Source organism: Rousettus aegyptiacus, unplaced genomic scaffold (assembly GCF_014176215.1).
Source record: "Rousettus aegyptiacus isolate mRouAeg1 unplaced genomic scaffold, mRouAeg1.p scaffold_m13_p_6, whole genome shotgun sequence".
NCBI classification, from domain to species: Eukaryota; Metazoa; Chordata; class Mammalia; order Chiroptera; family Pteropodidae; genus Rousettus; species Rousettus aegyptiacus.
The window spans coordinates 19,368,843-19,387,064 of record NW_023416309.1 but is presented as its reverse complement, the minus strand read 5'-3'; the positions used below and the strand labels follow the sequence as shown (position 1 = coordinate 19,387,064).

Below are 18,222 nucleotides of genomic sequence, written 5' to 3'. Positions count from 1 at the left end.
CACTTAACTGTATTTTCACAATTTTAACCATCTTGCTATTGTACAACTTGAAAACTGACTTCTTTGAAGCTGAATATGCAAGGAAGACAGAGTGAAAAAGTGGGCCTTTCTGTGTAACTATGGGGATTCTTCCCCCTTAAACATAAGGAATTTTACAGGGGATATATATTTATTTTAATACTGGTAAATTAAGAAATTTGCAAAGCCAGAGGCACATTTAAGAATATTGTAGTCTCTAATATATTCATAGTTTTTACTCATGTCACAAGACAAACAGAAAGGAAATAATTGGCAAATTAACTTAGACATTTAGGGCTAGAATTTTTTTCCTGACTCATTCATTGAATTGTACCCAGGAATTCCATTAGAAAGAAACAAATATTTTAATCTAATACTTTTCACTTTTGATAAATAAAAGGGAGAGATTTACATTTCTCACCTTTCCTATCTAATGAAAACCTTCTAGTTTTTCTAATTAGAAGGATTTTTGGTGGATTATGATTCCGTGGATATTTTCTAAGTTATTATTCTGATTTCAGTCTAATGTTTGACAGTTAATGATGATGGCTAACCAGGATGGAACTGTCCTTGTAGGCAGTCTAAACCACCTCCTCCCTCTCAAGGATGTTTTTTTCACTCTACATGAATTGATGTCACTAATAGAGAAAGATGAGTTTTGATTAGTAAGATAAAGCAAATGTAGCATCGGAAGAAGCACCAGTCTGTGATATGATTTCAAAATGTGTATAGAGGGGCTGCCAAATCATCACTCTAATTAAATTTCTGTCATTTCCTTATAGAAGAAAGCCTTAAGTATAAATATATCTAATACATTTATACTTACTAATTAAATATATTCAACTGTTTTATAATGCAAATATTTGTTAATATATTTCCTAATTTTTTGTGTGTGCATAAACACTTATATTATTAGCAGTTTTGAATTGGACTAAATCTTGAAATGTTGCCCACTGCAGAAATTCACACAGGTGGACAGATGTCTTTCTCAGATCTATGCCTCCTGTTCTTATTGTACCTTTGATTACTACAGCAGACTTTACTCCTGGGATATTCTCCAAGTGATTTTTTTCATTAGTTTTGTTTCAGTTATTTACTTTGAGATAAACTGGAAATCTATCTACCTTGAAAAGGAGGCTTTGCTCATATCTCGTTTTGGGTAGAGCCATTTTTTTTTAAGATACAGAATATTTGGTAATTTTATGATTTCAAGTTATTCCTGTTCTTTTGGCATCCAATTCTAAATTCCAGCTTGTGGAAAGCTGGTGTAGGATCAAACAATTAGATTTTTTAAACGTGACTCTTATGCTTCTTGAGCATGTGGCTTTAGGAACTAAGCTATACATACATCTAGTAGCTTGGTAATATTTTAAAAATTTACTTTCTCAACTAAATTATACATTTGCACTTCTACCTATGAAATGGATGTGTCATAGATATCACTCTTGCAATAGTTAATGTTAGAACAGAAAACAATAGTGGCATTTCAACAACAACAAAAATCCTTATTTTGCCTTATTTTTCTAGATAGTTCTAGAAAATTGAGTTATCTGGATTTCCTAATTCCTTTTTGTTCTGCCTTCTTTTTTAGGGAGTGGATTCTGTCCATAATAATTATTGTGGGTCAGTGCATAGGCAAAACAAAGAGGAGCTTATTGCTTTTATTTCCTAGGAAGTTTATATGCTGAGTCCAGGAAACCCAGAATTTGGAAGAACAAAATAATTCATTAGAATAAAAAGAAATTCACATTTTCCCATAATTAATACTAACCTATTAAATAAATGCTTTTCCCATACCATTTTACTTAAAATACCATACACATTATGCTCTCAACATTTATGCTTTTTATGTTTCATGCATTCTTTTACCCACGCTGGTCCTCCTAACATTAATTGGTGCCACATATTTGAATTTTACTTCATCAAACTGAGTCAACGTGATTGTTGGAACAACTTGCTAATGGCAATGTCATACAGAGTGCAGTTACAATTATAGTATCAGTTTGATACTATATTAAACACGCTAGGGAATGCGTGTTTAAAATCCTGTGAATGGGAACTCTATGTTTGAGAAAATGTGAAACTGTAATTTAACTCTTCCAAAGAGTGTGTGTGTGTGTGGCGGTGGGGGGGGGGGGGGGTAGTGGGGAAAGGGAGAGGGAGAGCGCACATGTGTGAGGGAGAGAAAGAGGAGCAATGTACTAGACTCTGAGACTATTATGAAGTTCATTACAAACTTAACTAGGTATGATTGGGATTGTGCATAGTGAGCACAGTTATAAAATGACCTTGATGACTTTTATTTAAAAGGATGTTATTAAAACACTCCAGCTTCATTGCCATTAACTTTACTGCATACTTCAATGGTGTAATTTACACAGTTACATTTTACTCAATGCCAAAGGTTTTCCAAACTGGCCTTTTCCTTTTAATTACAATTGCAAGCTGGTAAAAATTGATTTTTAGAGTCATACAGAACTGCTTACACATCTGTTGGCATAACTCACTCAGGGATATAGTTAGATATCCTATTTCCCCAAGTGGGTGATAACTCTTCCACCACATAAGACTTCAGATGTAACATTTAAACCCAACACTCAATGTGCAAAACTGCTAAACACAATGGAACCCTAAAAGGCACATTCAGGTCATTAAATTCATCATAATCTTTATAAAGTTAATAAATTGCTTTATTAATAATTGAGGCTGACTTTAAAAATCTAGGAGGTTGCTGGACTGCTCAAGCTTAGTTAGTTTCTGATGGATGTTAACCTAATCAGTTAAAAATAGATACAGATATTTAGAGACTGATATTTCTTTTTCCTGCAGCAGGAACTACACATCTCTATCAGGTTAGCTCAGGTCAGGTTAGGTCAAGAAAGTATGGAAATTAAACAGGAAAATATTTTATGAGGTTTTGTTTCCATTGAAAGCCAAGTAAAAAGCTCATGTCAATATTTTAATTCAAAATTAAAAAGAAGAATGTACTCAAACTATTACAGATGAAGAAGATTCATTTGAGTCTTCTGTTCATTTGGTAATGAATGTAAGATATTCTCTGTGATGAGAAAAGCTGAATGACATCTAAAGATTTCATTCATTCAACAAGCATATATTGATTACTTATTAGGTGCTGGCATATAGAATGACAATGACATGATCCCAAATATATGTTGCTTAGGTTGGTTCACCCTCTAATGTTTTACATTACTTGTGGGTTAACTCTAAAAGCTATTGAACTTTCGGTACTAATCAAGTGTAAAATTAAAGGAGTGTGTTTAGCCAGGACTTTGTAATATAGACACAAGTAGAACTGTAGTTTCAATAGACATGTCTTCCTCTAAATTCACTCATGACCTGTACTGGGTGGATTTTTTTCTTTGCTGAGCCTCGTCTAACAGCAGCACACGTTTCTTCTGGCTTCTCCCTTTTAATTAAGGGTTTTTTTGCAGGAGCCTTCATTCTCCACATCACAACTGGGTGCCGAGGCCCGGCAGCACTCTGAATTCGGATGATCTTGGTTGAGGCAATGTAAGACATTTTCACTGTTTGCACTACAGCATTCATTAAATTTTTGGCTGCTTGTATTAGGGATGTGACGCTGTCCAACTGTAAGAGAAAAAAAAGGAGCTATTATTCAAGAATGCAACCAGGAATCTAAAGAGATTTAATGTGATTAAAACTAAAAGGAGTCATTTTGGTTTTTTTGTACCAGAAATGAGTTAATCCTCATTTTTTTTATATATATATATATGTATATGTATAATTACATCAATCTATCCATCTATCTTTGAGTATTTATTCTATACATGAATAGATCCATACTCTGTCTTCTAAGATAATATCTTGGAGAAATTAATTTATTTCTCTTGATTTTCAGTGAAATAGATTCTATAAATTCTATATAATATTTTAAAGTCCAGATGGTCATTGCTTTCTTTGTAATGGACCTCCTATTTGCAGATGTGATACTGAGTCCTTTCTATAAGACATCACTGTCCACAATAAAAGCTATATTATTTTTTAGTAATTTTATAAGAACAACTGAAAATTCTTCCTCTCAGGGAATTCATAGTTTAATTATCATACACACATATGAATGTATACATGCATGTATACTACTTATTTTCATTAATATTTCTAAAATAATTTCACCTAAAAGAGTATCTTTAATAAATACCGAACTTTTAAATCTATCATGCAGGTTGATAAAGTAGAAAAAGCCAAGGCTTTTCAGTCAAATAAAGTTTGGTTTAAATTCCAAGCCTGCCGTTTGGTAACTTGGGCATACCACTTAATCATTTTTATGCTGGTTTCCTCAGATATTAAATTGGAAAAAAATGTTTATTAAAGTTATATGTGTAATGAATCTACTAGACTGACTGCCAAATAGTTGATTATTATTAAATATCAATTTGTTTTTTAAGAATACTTACAAAATTGCTTAATTACAAAGATGTATCAATAACATTACTAAAAGAAATGATCCTATTTTTTAATTGTTATGATTTTGGGGTTGTTCACAAAACAATCTCAAGTTAAAATGGGGTGGTATTCCTGGAATCTTGCAAAATACCCCAGAGCTAAGCCAAGTTGATTTGTTTTCCTCAACTAATGCCTCTTCCATTATTTTAGTTTGACAGATTGTCATCTACAACCAACTCATACTGGAAGATGTGCCTCTGCTGTCACCTCTCTGTGATATGCGTTGTCAGGGCTGAGACTCAAACACCAGCTCTGTAGTAACTAAAATCCATCAGTCGCTGCCTGGCATGAGTACTCTACCTTTGCAGTTTGAGTCGTCTCATCTCACATACAGAATAATTGAGAAAAAAAAAATAGTAAGCTGTTATGTGCCTGGGGCAGTGGTCTAGCTGACTGCTTCCTGGGAAAAAAATTTAATTAGCTCCAGTATATGCCAAGCTTGAAATCCTTGAAAGGGTAATATCAAAAAATATGTAATTCGAATGGTAGTAATACTTGCCAACTACACATCTTTAAGTCTTTTTACTTATTGAAGCCAGAATATAAAATCCGTATGTGTGACAGGAATGACAAATGTTTTATAAACATTAAAAAGGATTTCATGAAGCACTCATATGTATTTCAAAGGACACTTAGAGCTTATGAATCTGTACACAACTGAAAGAAACAAAAAGATTTTGAATAGAATGACACGATTTGTTATTAATATTATTCCATGGACAGATTGTAGGCTAAAATCTTTACTTTAATAATTAGAAATTTTCATTAAAAACTTCCTGTAGCCCACGTAGATTCCAAAGTGGTTTCCAATCCTACCATAGGAAGAAGAAAATTTCTCAGAATGATAAATTTGCATGGATGATATTGAGGATATTTGGTAAGTTTCACTTTCAAACAGGAAAATATTTGGTTTATTCCAGGGTCTCTGTGCTACTATTAATTCTACAGAAGGTCCTAGTGACCTGCTGTCATCCAGGGTTCCACCAGTGGCTTTGGCCTTCTCACCCTATAACTTATATTCTTTTTCCTTCCTTTTGACTCTGTAACCTTGTCATGTACAGATTGTATTTATTTTACTTCTTTTCGATTTTACTAAATAAGCAGTATATATAAACCAGTGGTCTAAAGGAGATGTTCAAGTTCCATCCATGCCATAAAATATGGAACCTGGCTACTGGCTTGTCTTCTTTCCTCACTGAATCAGCCAGCATAGCTCTGTCAGTGTCCCTGTGATCTGCTATGCTAGCATCTGACAAATCCTTTTATTTTAAAATCCTAAATAGCCATAGTAAAACTCCTCTGGGGAATCGAAAAAAAAAAAAAAAAAAAAAAAGGACAAATTATCCCTCTAGGAGAGCATGAAGACTAGTTTTGCAGACACATTAAGACAATTGCTACAAGAATAACATTATTTCAGGAGGATAGCTTTAAGACATTCTATGAGGATCTTTGAGGTCTAAGAACTCTGTGCACTAAGATGTATAACTCTCTTGTGATTAGCCAAATCACAAGCCACACAAGCAATGGGCACAGACAAGCTGAATAAATGGTAAAGGATTTTGCTGAAGGCCCAAGCAAGTAGTAGTTCAGACCTACTGATGAAGAATAACCACACAATTCTATGTCTGTAAAAAGTTATTTTAAGTCCCCTTACCCAGGTCTACTTTGATGAAAAATCTTTCAAAGGAAAGATTCAATTGAATCCTTTCTGTGAAAATGAAGGCAAATTTGAGTATGGTCTCTGTGTTCAACTTATTGAACAAAGTTTTCTGAGTTTCGCAAACATACCTGTGTAAGACAGAATGTTAATTTACTTGAAAAACTTGGTAATCAGACTATTAAACTCAGGTCCAAAAATTCCTTTACCATTACATATCACTTTCAATTGAAAATTCTTCTAGGTAAATGTAACTTGAAATACTTAACCATAGAAGGAGTTACTTTCCCTAATATCCATAATATCCTCTCTGATCTAGATGAAGTGCTCTTAATCAAGGTATCAATTGAAAACAAAAGTGACTTCTAAGGTATTCAAACCTTCTAAGGTTATATGTAAATATCTGCATGCACATACATAAAAACAGCTTCCTACCTAGCTCCCCTTTCCATAAATGGAATAATTTTACAAAGAGGATTTTGACTTAAATTAAAGGACTCACTCTAGATAATCAGAGGACTGCTCTGCTACCTCAGCAAGTAGCAAGATATCCACCCATCCTATGTTGATGACTTGTGCTTATTCTTACAACACAATAACAGCTTGTTAGTTTATTAATGACACAATACATTTCTCACATTGTCTATGTTCAAACATAAATTGGTAAATTCTACCTCATTTTTTGAGGATCTCAATGAATATAAAGTGATTATGTTCAGTAAATTAGCTCTTAATCTAAGTGCAAGATATATTTGCAACAAATCAAATTATAACCATCTAAGTAGAATCCTACTCAATTCCACTATTCTGTAGGAATCTTAGTAGTGTTTATTCTGTGCTTTGTAGTATAAACTTCATGATTTCAGTTAAGTTGTAGTACAAATTTGTCCAGTTCTAAAATGTTTTTAGACAAAAGGCTCAGTCCTACTTAGAGATATGTCTACAACCATTTGGTACAGAAAAAGAGTTTAACAAAAACAAAAGGTATATTCTTTTTCCTCATAAAATGCCAAAGTTATGTCCATGTATCTAGTATACATAGAACATCTAGGCCCCAACCATTTAAAGACTTTTATTTTATGTATTTATTTATTTATTTTTATTATGGTAACCAGTTAACAAAAAACAGTAAGTTTCAGGTATATGATTTAACAGTAAGGTATATACAATGTAACAATAAGGTGTGTATGTATATACATATATATGTATACACACACACACACATACATACATACACACACATTGTGTGTTCACTGCCCATAGTTAGATTTTTCTGTCACCACATATTTGACCCCTTTTACCCCATCTACCTCCCCCGTCCCCTCCACCCTACCCTCTGGTAACCTCTAGTCTATTGTTCATGTACATGAGTGTTTGTCTTGTTTGTTTGTTGCTTTCAGCTTTATATCCCACATATAAGTGATATCATGTGATGTTCAACTTTTTCTGTCTGGCTTATTTCACTTAGCATGATTATCTTAAGATCCATCCATGTTGTCACAAATGGCAGTACTTTATCTCTCTACTTATGGCCAAATAGTAGTCCATTTTACATATGTACCACAGCTTCTTTATCCAATCATCTATCGTAGGACACTTCAGTTGCTTCCATGTCCTGACCACCATGAATAATGCTGCTACTAACATCAGTGTGCAAATATCTTTTCGGATATGGGTTTTCATGTCTTTTGGGATTAAGACTATTTGGCTTGTTTGTCTTGTTCATTGGTTGCATTTAGTTTTATATCCCACATATGAGTGAAATCATATGGTTCTCAATAAACAAACAAAAATTCATTGACACAGACAACAGTTTAGTGGTTATCAGAGGGAAAGGGGGAAAGGCAGAGATAGAAAAGGGTACAAGGGATCAAATATATGGTGATGGAAGGAGATTTGACTTTGGGTAGTGAATACACAATGCAATAAACAGATGATATATTATAGAATTGTATACTTGAAACCTATAAAATTTTATTAACTAATGTCACTCCTATACATTTAATAAAAAATAAATTAAAGAGACTATATACAAAATATATAAATAATTTTAAATATAGATCTTAATAAACAAATCAAAGGCAAAGGGAAACCATAAACAAATCATATTTAGCTTCTAGGATATGGAATTGCATAACATTTGTTTTTAAAATGTCCTCATATAAATACACACCAAACTTTTCTCTGATTCCCAAATATAATTAAAACAATTTCCTTACTTTGGTTTTGTGACAGAAATCAGGATTTGGTCCCTTGACCCTTAAGTTTCTGTTAAATCTTTACTTAATTTTAAAATTTTCAGTTGAACTATTTTGAAATAAGGTTAGTGTAGGCAATGAGAAAGGGCATGTATTAAGTATGTGTGTTGGTAGATAACAAGTAATGGCATAAATAACTAATTCTTAAAAAAAACCTAAATATTTGTGTATACTTTCCAGCTTATAGGTGCCATTTTTATCTGTATTTTGATCCAACAGTGGTAGCTGTGTACCTCATGAAATGCTTGAATATATATTTGTTTAGCTAAAATACATCATCTAAATCAATGTTTTTATTATCTACCTTGAATCTCTCTGGAGGACAAAATTTTGTTCCAATACTTGCTTAACACATTTTTTTTTTTTTGTCTCTGAACAGATTTTTAGAAGAATGGCCTGTATTGAAAGCATTCTTCCTTTTTAGATGCATTAAAAAATGATAAACAACCAGGCTGGCTTAATGGGGAAATCAAATAATGGACTTTGTTAAAGCTAGTCAAAATGGAGTTACATATCTAAATTGAAATTGTCAAGTTTATAATTAAATTGAGAAGGTAGTTCCTTATTTGAATATGAAGAGTTATTCCAATGGGAGATTGATAGAATTTGCATAGCAAATTTGTTCTTTGCCAACTCTCCATTAGAACATGACAACAGAAAAGGACAACTTAAGTTGAAAAGAAGAAAAAAACTGCATGGAATAACTAAAAAAAAAATAACACAATTGAAATGACCAGACATGAAGTGAAATATGGCATTTATTCAGTCGTATCTGTCCTGTCAAAAAACATTTTCAAAGTTAATATTTTTCTAATACAAATACTCTAAACCAAAAGCATTTTATATCATTTTAAAAGGAAATAATCACAAACATAATGACAATCAGGTGGTTACCCAGAATGCTTTCTCATTCTATTTAAAATGTCCTATTATAAAAATATGGTTGGTAATACTAATGACTAGCAATCTTTCAACCATGCTGATTAAAGGAAGATGCTTAGCTGAAGAACCAATTATCTATAAAAATTATAGCCTAGGTACTAGTTACACCGATTCAGAAAAATTAATATTTATTTCTTAGGTAAAGGTGGCAGAAGCGGGCTTGGATTGGCGTAGTTCTCTGAACATCCATGTTTTTAAATTTTTTCTTCCCTCTTTAATTCCCTCCCTCCCCTACTTTCACCCCTACCCAATGGATGTTGCTGTTTCCCGTTAAGAACTGGATCTCTGAAGGTGGGGTATCTCCTCCCACCTGCTCTGGGTGTGTACCCAGGCCCTGGAGCATCTGGGGTATGGTCTGTGGCTCCACCTGGGGTGGAGAACCCAAGACCTTCTGCGTGTAAAGCAAACATGCTAATTACTACACTATGGAGCCACTCCATGGATATCCATCCATGTTTTAACCTGTGCTTTCTCTTCTCCCCAGTATTAGGCATGGTGTTGAGATCTGCCCTCTCCATAGAAATCTACTGATAATACTCAACCTGACATCTTGTCTACGTTGCAAAAACTGGGTTGAAAGTAAGAAAGCACATGTGTTGGTCCCAGATTCCAAACTCATCTCTTACATGACCATGGGCAAGGAAAAATGAGGTTGTGTAAAGCTAAAAGTCTAAAAGGCATCAGTTTTCCAACACATGCAAGGACTTCCAGTCTACAGATTCTTTCACATTCTTACATTTTTCAACCTCTCGTCATCATAATTATTCTATCATTTTAGTTCTACTATTAGCAATATTCAACATTTCTTAGCTCTCTTTGCTCTACTACAAACATCTGCCAGAAGAGAACTGTCCATGCCCCCAGAACTGATCCAGTTACTCTCTATTACTTTTAGAGAATCCCTTCATTGTGCCAACTGATTTATAGGTAAGTTGATGGTCATCAACCTGAAGCTGACGGAAAATGCATTTTTTGTGTCTTTAGCCAATTATTGTACTCATGCTACCCAAACACTATTTCAAACTTCTACTCTCATCAAACCTCCAGCATCTCATATTGTCACTTTTTCTGTAGATTACTTCACTTAAAATAATTACAAAACAAGCAAGTAAAAAAAATACATAACAACAGAAACAAATATAGAAGCAGCAAAAGGAAATTGCCCAAACCTCTTTTATTTTAATCCATTTCTATTAAAATAAAAAAAAGTTATCTCTTTTCTCTCCATAACTGATACTTCCAACTGTATGCTATGTTCTATTTCTTACTTGCATTCTTGAGGACTTGGCAGAATTAGTAATTATTTATATATGAATGTATCTTTATTCTATTCCTTTCCCTTTTTTTCATTACAGTATTTGAATGTTTGTAAAACTCTATCTTAAAACACAGCCAGACTTCTGAAAGGTTTTCTATACTTCTTTATACTATTTTCCTCTCTTCTTACTCTTAAGCAAAACTTACTTTTCACTTTATTCTTAGTTTTCTCTTTATTCTAAATATATTAATATATATTAAATATATGTGATATAATATATAATTAAATATATAACATTAATATGAGATAGTATCTAATATATTATATTACCTATGTATTAAATAATTCAATACGTAACCCAGTATATATGGTTTCTTGCAATCATTTTATTTATAAGATCTATTAATTCTCATTCCAGTATAATATTCCATTATATAAACATATCATATTTATTTATCTAATCTACTGTTGATTGTTTTTTAGGTAATTTGGAACTATTATAAATCTCAATTTATGAATATTCTGGAATGTATATTTTGGTGAACAAATATATGAAATTTTGTTAGGTGTGTACTTGAGAGTATAATTATAGAGTCATAAAGATGAATATATTTAGTTTTATTGGATACTTTCAGAGATTTCCAAAATGTTCCTGCAATTTATACTTCTACCAGCAGAGTTTCAACTGCTAAATATCTTAAGCTACACTCCCCCCCCCGCCATGTTTTTCACTTCAGCCATTTTGGAAGGTTTATAGTTGATATTTTAATTGACACTTCATTGATAACTAATGAAGCTGAGAATATTCTATGTTTGTATTAACTGCATTTAGAAGCCTTGCAAAATTCACTAATAATTCTTATATATTTTTCGAGATTCTTTTAGACTTTAGATCTACACAAGAATGTCAGTATAGATTAGCTGTATCTTTTCTAGAGTTGCATATAAATGGAATTCAACAATTTTTACTTTTTTGTGTTTTACATCTTTCACTCAGCATTATATTAGTAAGCTTCACTAATGTTGCTGCATGTATTAATAGTTTATTCTGCTTATTATAGAGGAGTATTAAATTTTATACATATACCACCATTTGCCAATCTATTCACCTGTTGATTGACATTTTGTTTGTTTACAATATTTTATTATTGTGAATAAAGCTGCTATAGTCATTTTTGCACAACTATGCATAGTGTATGTTTTTATTTCTTTTGGGTAAATATCCAGAAGTAAAATTGCTATGTTACATTTTAAGTATATCATTAACTTTATTAGAAACTATCAGTTGACCAATTCTTTTACTATTTTAAATCTCCATCAGAATTAATATCAGAATTACAATTATTCTACATTCTCAGCCATACTTGGTCAATCTTTTAAAATACATACTTTTAAAATACATACATAGTTTTCCCTCTTTTTAGACATTCTGGTATGAAGAGTATAAGTGTAAAGTGAATTGTCATTGTGGTTTTAAGTTGCTTTTCTCTGATTACTAATCATGTCAAATATGTTAGGACATTTAATGAACCTTCAATAACATCTTTAATATAATATGTTAAATATATGGCTTAATTTTTAAACATTTTCATGTTATTTATATATCTGGATACAAATCCTTTGTCAGATATATGTATTACAAATATTTTCACCTAGTCTGATTTTTTTTCCTTAACCGAGTCTTTCGAAAAGCACAAATTTTTTAATTTGACGAAATTCAATTTATCGTTTTTTTATTTTTATAGTTAATGATATATTTTTTGTCCTATCAAAAAATGTTTGGCTACGACAAGTATACCAAGATTTTCTTTATGTTTTCTTCTAGATGGTCAAAGTTTTAGATTTCTGTTTAAGATTATGGTCAGCTTTGTATTGATTTTTGTTCATGTAGTGATGTACAGTACCATTTTTTTATATATAGATATCCAGTTGTTCAAGAATCATTTGGTGAAAATGCTTTTCTTTTCCTTTTAAATTATCTTGGAGCTACTATCAAAATTAGATTGACCATACATGTGTGGACCTATTTCTGTTCCATTTCAATATTTACCTTTATGTCAGTACTGTAGTGCCTTAAATACTTATAGATTTCTTTTAAGTTTTGAAATAAAATATATTAAATATAAATTTGTTCTTTTTAACAATTGATTTGACTATTTTAGGTCATTTGTACTTCCATATAATTTATAGATCAGCTTGATAAATTCTAAAACAAAAATGCCTGTGGGGCAAATTGTGATTATATTTAATATAGAGATCAATCTAAATAGAAATGAAAATTAACAATATTGACTCGATCTCCGAACATAGTTTTCCATTTTCAATGTTTAATTTCTCTCAACTAGAGTTTGTAGTTGTCAATTTAAACACCTTGCATATATGGTGATAAATTTTCCCCTAATATTTTTGTTTTGATACTATTGTAAAAGTTATTTTGAAAATTTTGTTCTCTGGTTTTTCATTGTTTCTATACAGAGATACAACTGATTTTTGTTTGTTTGTTTTTTCATATTTCAGTCTCATTTCTTGCAACATTTCTACAGTCTACAAATTGTCTCCAGGAAGAAATCTGGGGAGAACCCAGGGCTGACCTTGTTTGTTTCGTTTCTCTCAGGGATTATAGCACTCTAATATTTTTTGTCCAGTATTTTAAAATAGTTGTGATATATATTTAATTCAATGCTGTGGTTGTTCATGTTAGCAAGGAGAGTCCAGTCTGTTACTAGAATATACTAGGAAACAAAAATATAGTTTTGTTTTAAAAATCCTTTTTAAAAAAATGTATACATTTTACATACAGTACTGGGTTCATAGAGATTTGTAATTATGTACTGTCTTTTTAAAAAAGACCTCCCCATCAGTGTGAAATGCTCTTCTTTATATGTACTAATTTCATTTGCCTTAAATTCCACTTTGCATGATATTAGCTTAACTTTCTCAGCAATCTTTTGATTAGTAACTGATGAGCATATCTTTTACAATATTTTACATTCTACTTTTATTTATAACTATATTTAAAATGTGTCTCTTTTTTAAGCATCACATAGTATTTTCTTTATTCCAGTCTGGACATCTTAGTCTTTTATTGGCTCCTTCAGTTACTTATATGTAATATAAATACTAAGTCAGATATGTTTGGTAACATTCATTTCATTATTCACTTTTTATTTGACATTTTTCTATTATTTTTATTTTTTTATTTCTTTTGGACTAATGAAATAGTTTATATTATTCCATTGTCCCTCTCTACTACCTCCTCAGTTATATTTTCACTTTATCTGCTTTTGTTTTGCTTACTCAAAAGGTTAAAATGTTTATTTGATTTATAAGATATAATATAAAATATTACTTTTACCACATTTCTGTAATGTTAAAATCATAGAAATTTTTAATTTTACTTACTCATTTTAATTTTTATAATATTGCCATTATGAATTTTAACTCTAAATGTATTTTAAGTGTACTGCAGCAACTGTAATGTTACTTTGTACAGTTAGCATTAATTTCTATTTTCTCACATGTGTACATTTATTTTCCATTGCATTTACATGCTTCCATTAAAATAAAAAAATTCCTTTTGCCTGAATAACACCCTTTACTATTTCTTTTTAAGATTGCTTAACGGTAAGAAATCACTTCGGTTTTTATTTTTCTGAAAGTATCTTATTGCAGCTTTATTTCTGAAGGATATTATCATTAATTATAGAATTCCAGATTGCCAGTTATTTTCTTTCACCTTAAAGATGTCATTAAATTTTCTTTAAGCTTCCATTATTTCTTTTGAGAAGTCAGTTATAAGTTTTAATGAATCTCCTAATCTCTTCTGAAGAAAACAGATCTTTCTTTTCTGGTTGCTCTTAAGATTTTAGCTGACTTCTCAACCCCTCGTCCTTGCCCCCCAGCAGTTTGACTATGGAGTACTTCACAGTTAGACTTTTTTCTTTTATATACTGCTTTGGATCCACTGAGCCTTTGTATTTGTAAGTTGATCTCCTTAATTAGGGAAAATTCTAGGTAATTAATTCTATGGAATTGTTTCTTTGAATATTGTTTTTGTCCCCCTTTCTTCCTTCTTCTTTAAGAGGTCTAATAAATACATGCTTGTTACATATTTCGTGCTTATTCTACATGTCTCTTACCTGGCTTTTCTATTTGTTGCTGGTGGAGCCGTTTATTTCTCATAATCCACTATATTCTACCCAGAAAACAAAGCTTTCTCAGTCCAGTGTACATTTGAGTTTTCATCTTTTATAAATCTTTAATATTCAAGACTGCTAAACATGTTTTCCTTCTAAAAACCTTTCTTCCTTTGCTCAAGTACACATAGTCTAGTTTACCCATTTACTTTCAGTTGCTCCATGTAAAATTTTTCTGTGCAGGATGATTTTTCCAGATGCCTCTTAAATATTTGGGTTTTAAGCTCTCTCTCTCTCTTTTTTTTCTTAGTCTGAACACACTCATTGACTCTTAAGGTTATATAGTCACCATTAATTTGCTTATGATTAGGATTCTCAAAATCTCATGATCTAAGCTCTAAAATTCCATATCTCAGTTAAGTCAACATCAATCAGTCAATCAGATAAGCAAAAACTATAAATCACCTTTGACTCACCATACTCTTTTACCAGTTACATTTAGTCATTCACCAAGGCCTTTCAGTTCAATCCTATCAATATCTTTCCTTATCTATTATCCCGATACTAGAGCAGGTAATTACCTTCTCTAACTTTGACAACTGCAATATGTTTCTGGGCTCTCTCTCTCTGTATTTTTACTCCCCTCTGGTCCATTCTCTATAATAACACGGAAATTATCTCTCAAAAAAATATGTATTTCTTTCACGATAAACTGATAGATTTCATTGGACATTAAAAGGTATCTTCATTTAAACTTTCTGTTCCAGATTACAAAAAATTAATTAAGAGCTTGTCTCTTCCTGCTTAACCAACTTTATTTCCTGCTTTTACATTATGCGGCTTAGACATATAATGAAACTAAACTAAATTAACTAAAATATTTGTTTCTAAGTATGCCACATATTTCTCTTCATTTTCAAGCCACCTTTTCATAAAACATTTCCTCTGTCTGGAAATAACCTCTTCTCTTTTCATCAGGGAAACTCCTTTTTCCCCTGAAGGTCTCACAGTAATATCACCTTCTCAGGAAAGTATTCTGTAATACCTAGATTAGGTCAAACTGTCTTTTCATATGCTGTTATAGCAATCTATATTTCATCTAACATTAGAGTCATCATAAGACAATAAGATCCATGTAGAAAAGATAATACTGTCTTTTTCACCTTATCTATTGCTTGAGACAGGCTGCAGGAGATATTTAGCACACAAATAAATTACTTAAAATAATATTTGAATAAGTTATAGAACTATAAGTATAGAGACCATATAAAAATATTTTCAAGATAGACATGATCTCAATTATTCTTTTCTATTGTTTCCCAAAATAATATTTCCTATACATTCCATACCCAAACTCCATAAAACAGGAAGTTTTTGACATCTAGGAATGGCATAAAAATCCTTGATCAGATGATTCTTCTCAATATTCATGTTTAAAACTCTGAACACAAATCTGTTGAAAGACTTGTTTATCAGAAAATTACAAACTCCCGCATTTAGATTAATATCACTCTCAATGATTTTAATGTAATGTATCAATAAAATATGTCTATTAGCCCTCAAAATAAAACAGTACTTGTTGACAATAAGAGGACAAGTACTACTACTCTCTCCTATCCCAACATAAACACACACACACTTTTCACACTTCTCAAATTAGCATGAGGTCAGCCAGCTTTTCTAATCACAGTTCTTTTAGTGAGTGTATCAGTCAGGATCTAGTGAGAAAAACAGAAATTCTTCTGGTGTTTCAAACATGAAATTTAATACATGAAATTGATGATTGTGAGGCAACCCTCACTCAAGTCACCACTGGCATGAACTGGTACCATTCCTAGTACTGGAGGAGATGGAAAAGATGAAGCCACAACCAGTAATTATAACACCAAAAGTGGATGACTGCTTTCCAATAGTATGCAAATTGTCTACTATTGGTTAAACCTAGTTGAAACCAATAGTCAAAAAATCGCGGGTAGGGAAAAATTCTGAGAGCAAAAGTAACTTTCACTGCCAAAATGAGATTTTTGCATAAGCAAGCATGTTCCCCTAAGTATCAATATACCATGGTTTTATTCATAAAATCTCACAGTACTTACTTTTCCACTTCTAACATTATAATATTGTATGTGTTTTTTTAAAAAAAGTTCACATGCCAAAAATAACAAACTAATCAAAAAGACTCACAAATATAAAGGACAAACTGGTAATGGCCAGAGGGGAGGGGGATTGTGGGGTTGCGAGAAAGGCATGAAGGGTTAAAGAAATATAAATTAGTAGTTGAAAGATGGTCACAGGGATGAGGAACATGGCATAGGCAATACAGTTAGTGTTAATATAATGGCTAGGTAGAGAGGCAGAGGAGAGAAAAAACAATTAGGGGAATTGCTTTATAAACTATATAAATGTCTAACCAATGTTTTGTATACTTGAAACTAATAATGAAACTAAAATAAAAGTTCACATGTTCTCATTTAATAAAAGAAATATTCACACGAAATCAAATAGCTATTTTCCCTACTTTTATGCTTTCATATATTTGTGATCTTTAAGATATTGTCAAACATACTTATGCTACTCTGGGAAAATTTCAGTGTTTTGTTGGGAAAACAGAGGCTATAGGAATAAGGGGGCTGGTGGTGGTACATAAATAAACTTTAAGTTATTACTTATAAATATAAGCATCTAAATTATATATACTTATATACAGAATGTTGTTTTCTAATTTTAAGTAAAATGTCAACTTTCCTGATGTTTTAAAATACATCTGAAATTCTCCCTCATGTTGCAAATTTCCTTTGCAACCTAGTTTTTCCAGTATCTGAAGATTTAATCATGGTTTAATATGACTCTATATAAAATATAGCATTGGCTTCTATTTTCAAATTAAAAACTTAATTTCACAATTATTTAGAAATAAGAACTGTATTGAAACTATGACTAGCTTTAGACAACTGCAACAACAAAATCTATTTTACAGTTGCTGGTTTTCTGGACTCCTATATGCTATTTTAATATCTTGTGCTTCCCATAGTCTCATTTAATTGGTAGATCTGGGTGCTATTCCAGCCTCATGCCTGTTTTGGCCTATGGACATTATGATTATGTACTGTATTAGTGTCTTACATCTAGGATAAGAAGCAGCAGCATTAATTTATACCATTAATGGTTCATCCACACACTGATAGGAAAGAGCAGCAGTTAACAAGACAGAACAGTGCTTAGGAAATCATTTCAGGAGAAGCCTGGACAACAAAATGTTGTTATCTCATATGTGAATCATGGAATATTTCAGCTGTAAAAAATGCACCTTGAGGAAAACAATTAAAATGTCTTTAAAATGACTGCCTTTTATTTATTTGAGACTCAAAAACTTTGTATCTGAGTAAATGTTAGAAGTTGGAAAGTGTATGCAGTGGAGAAATACTAAAAAGTTCTATTCTTGAATTTAGTTTCTTTTCAAATCAGAAA

The 18,222-nt window shown here is 31.6% G+C and overlaps 1 protein-coding gene across 3 annotated transcripts in view; it reads right to left on the bottom strand.

Moving 5' to 3' along the window:
- Positions 1 to 907: 907 nt before the first annotated feature.
- Positions 908 to 18,222, bottom strand: part of CTNNA3 (catenin alpha 3) — a 1,366,626-nt gene continuing 1,349,311 nt past the window's right edge. For all 3 annotated transcript variants that reach the window (XM_036222548.1, XM_036222546.1, XM_036222547.1), the window contains exon 18: positions 908 to 3,627. In XM_036222548.1, coding sequence (XP_036078441.1) covers positions 3,340 to 3,627 — 288 coding nt within the window. In that variant the 3' untranslated portion in view covers positions 908 to 3,339. The remainder of the gene's footprint in view (positions 3,628 to 18,222) is intronic.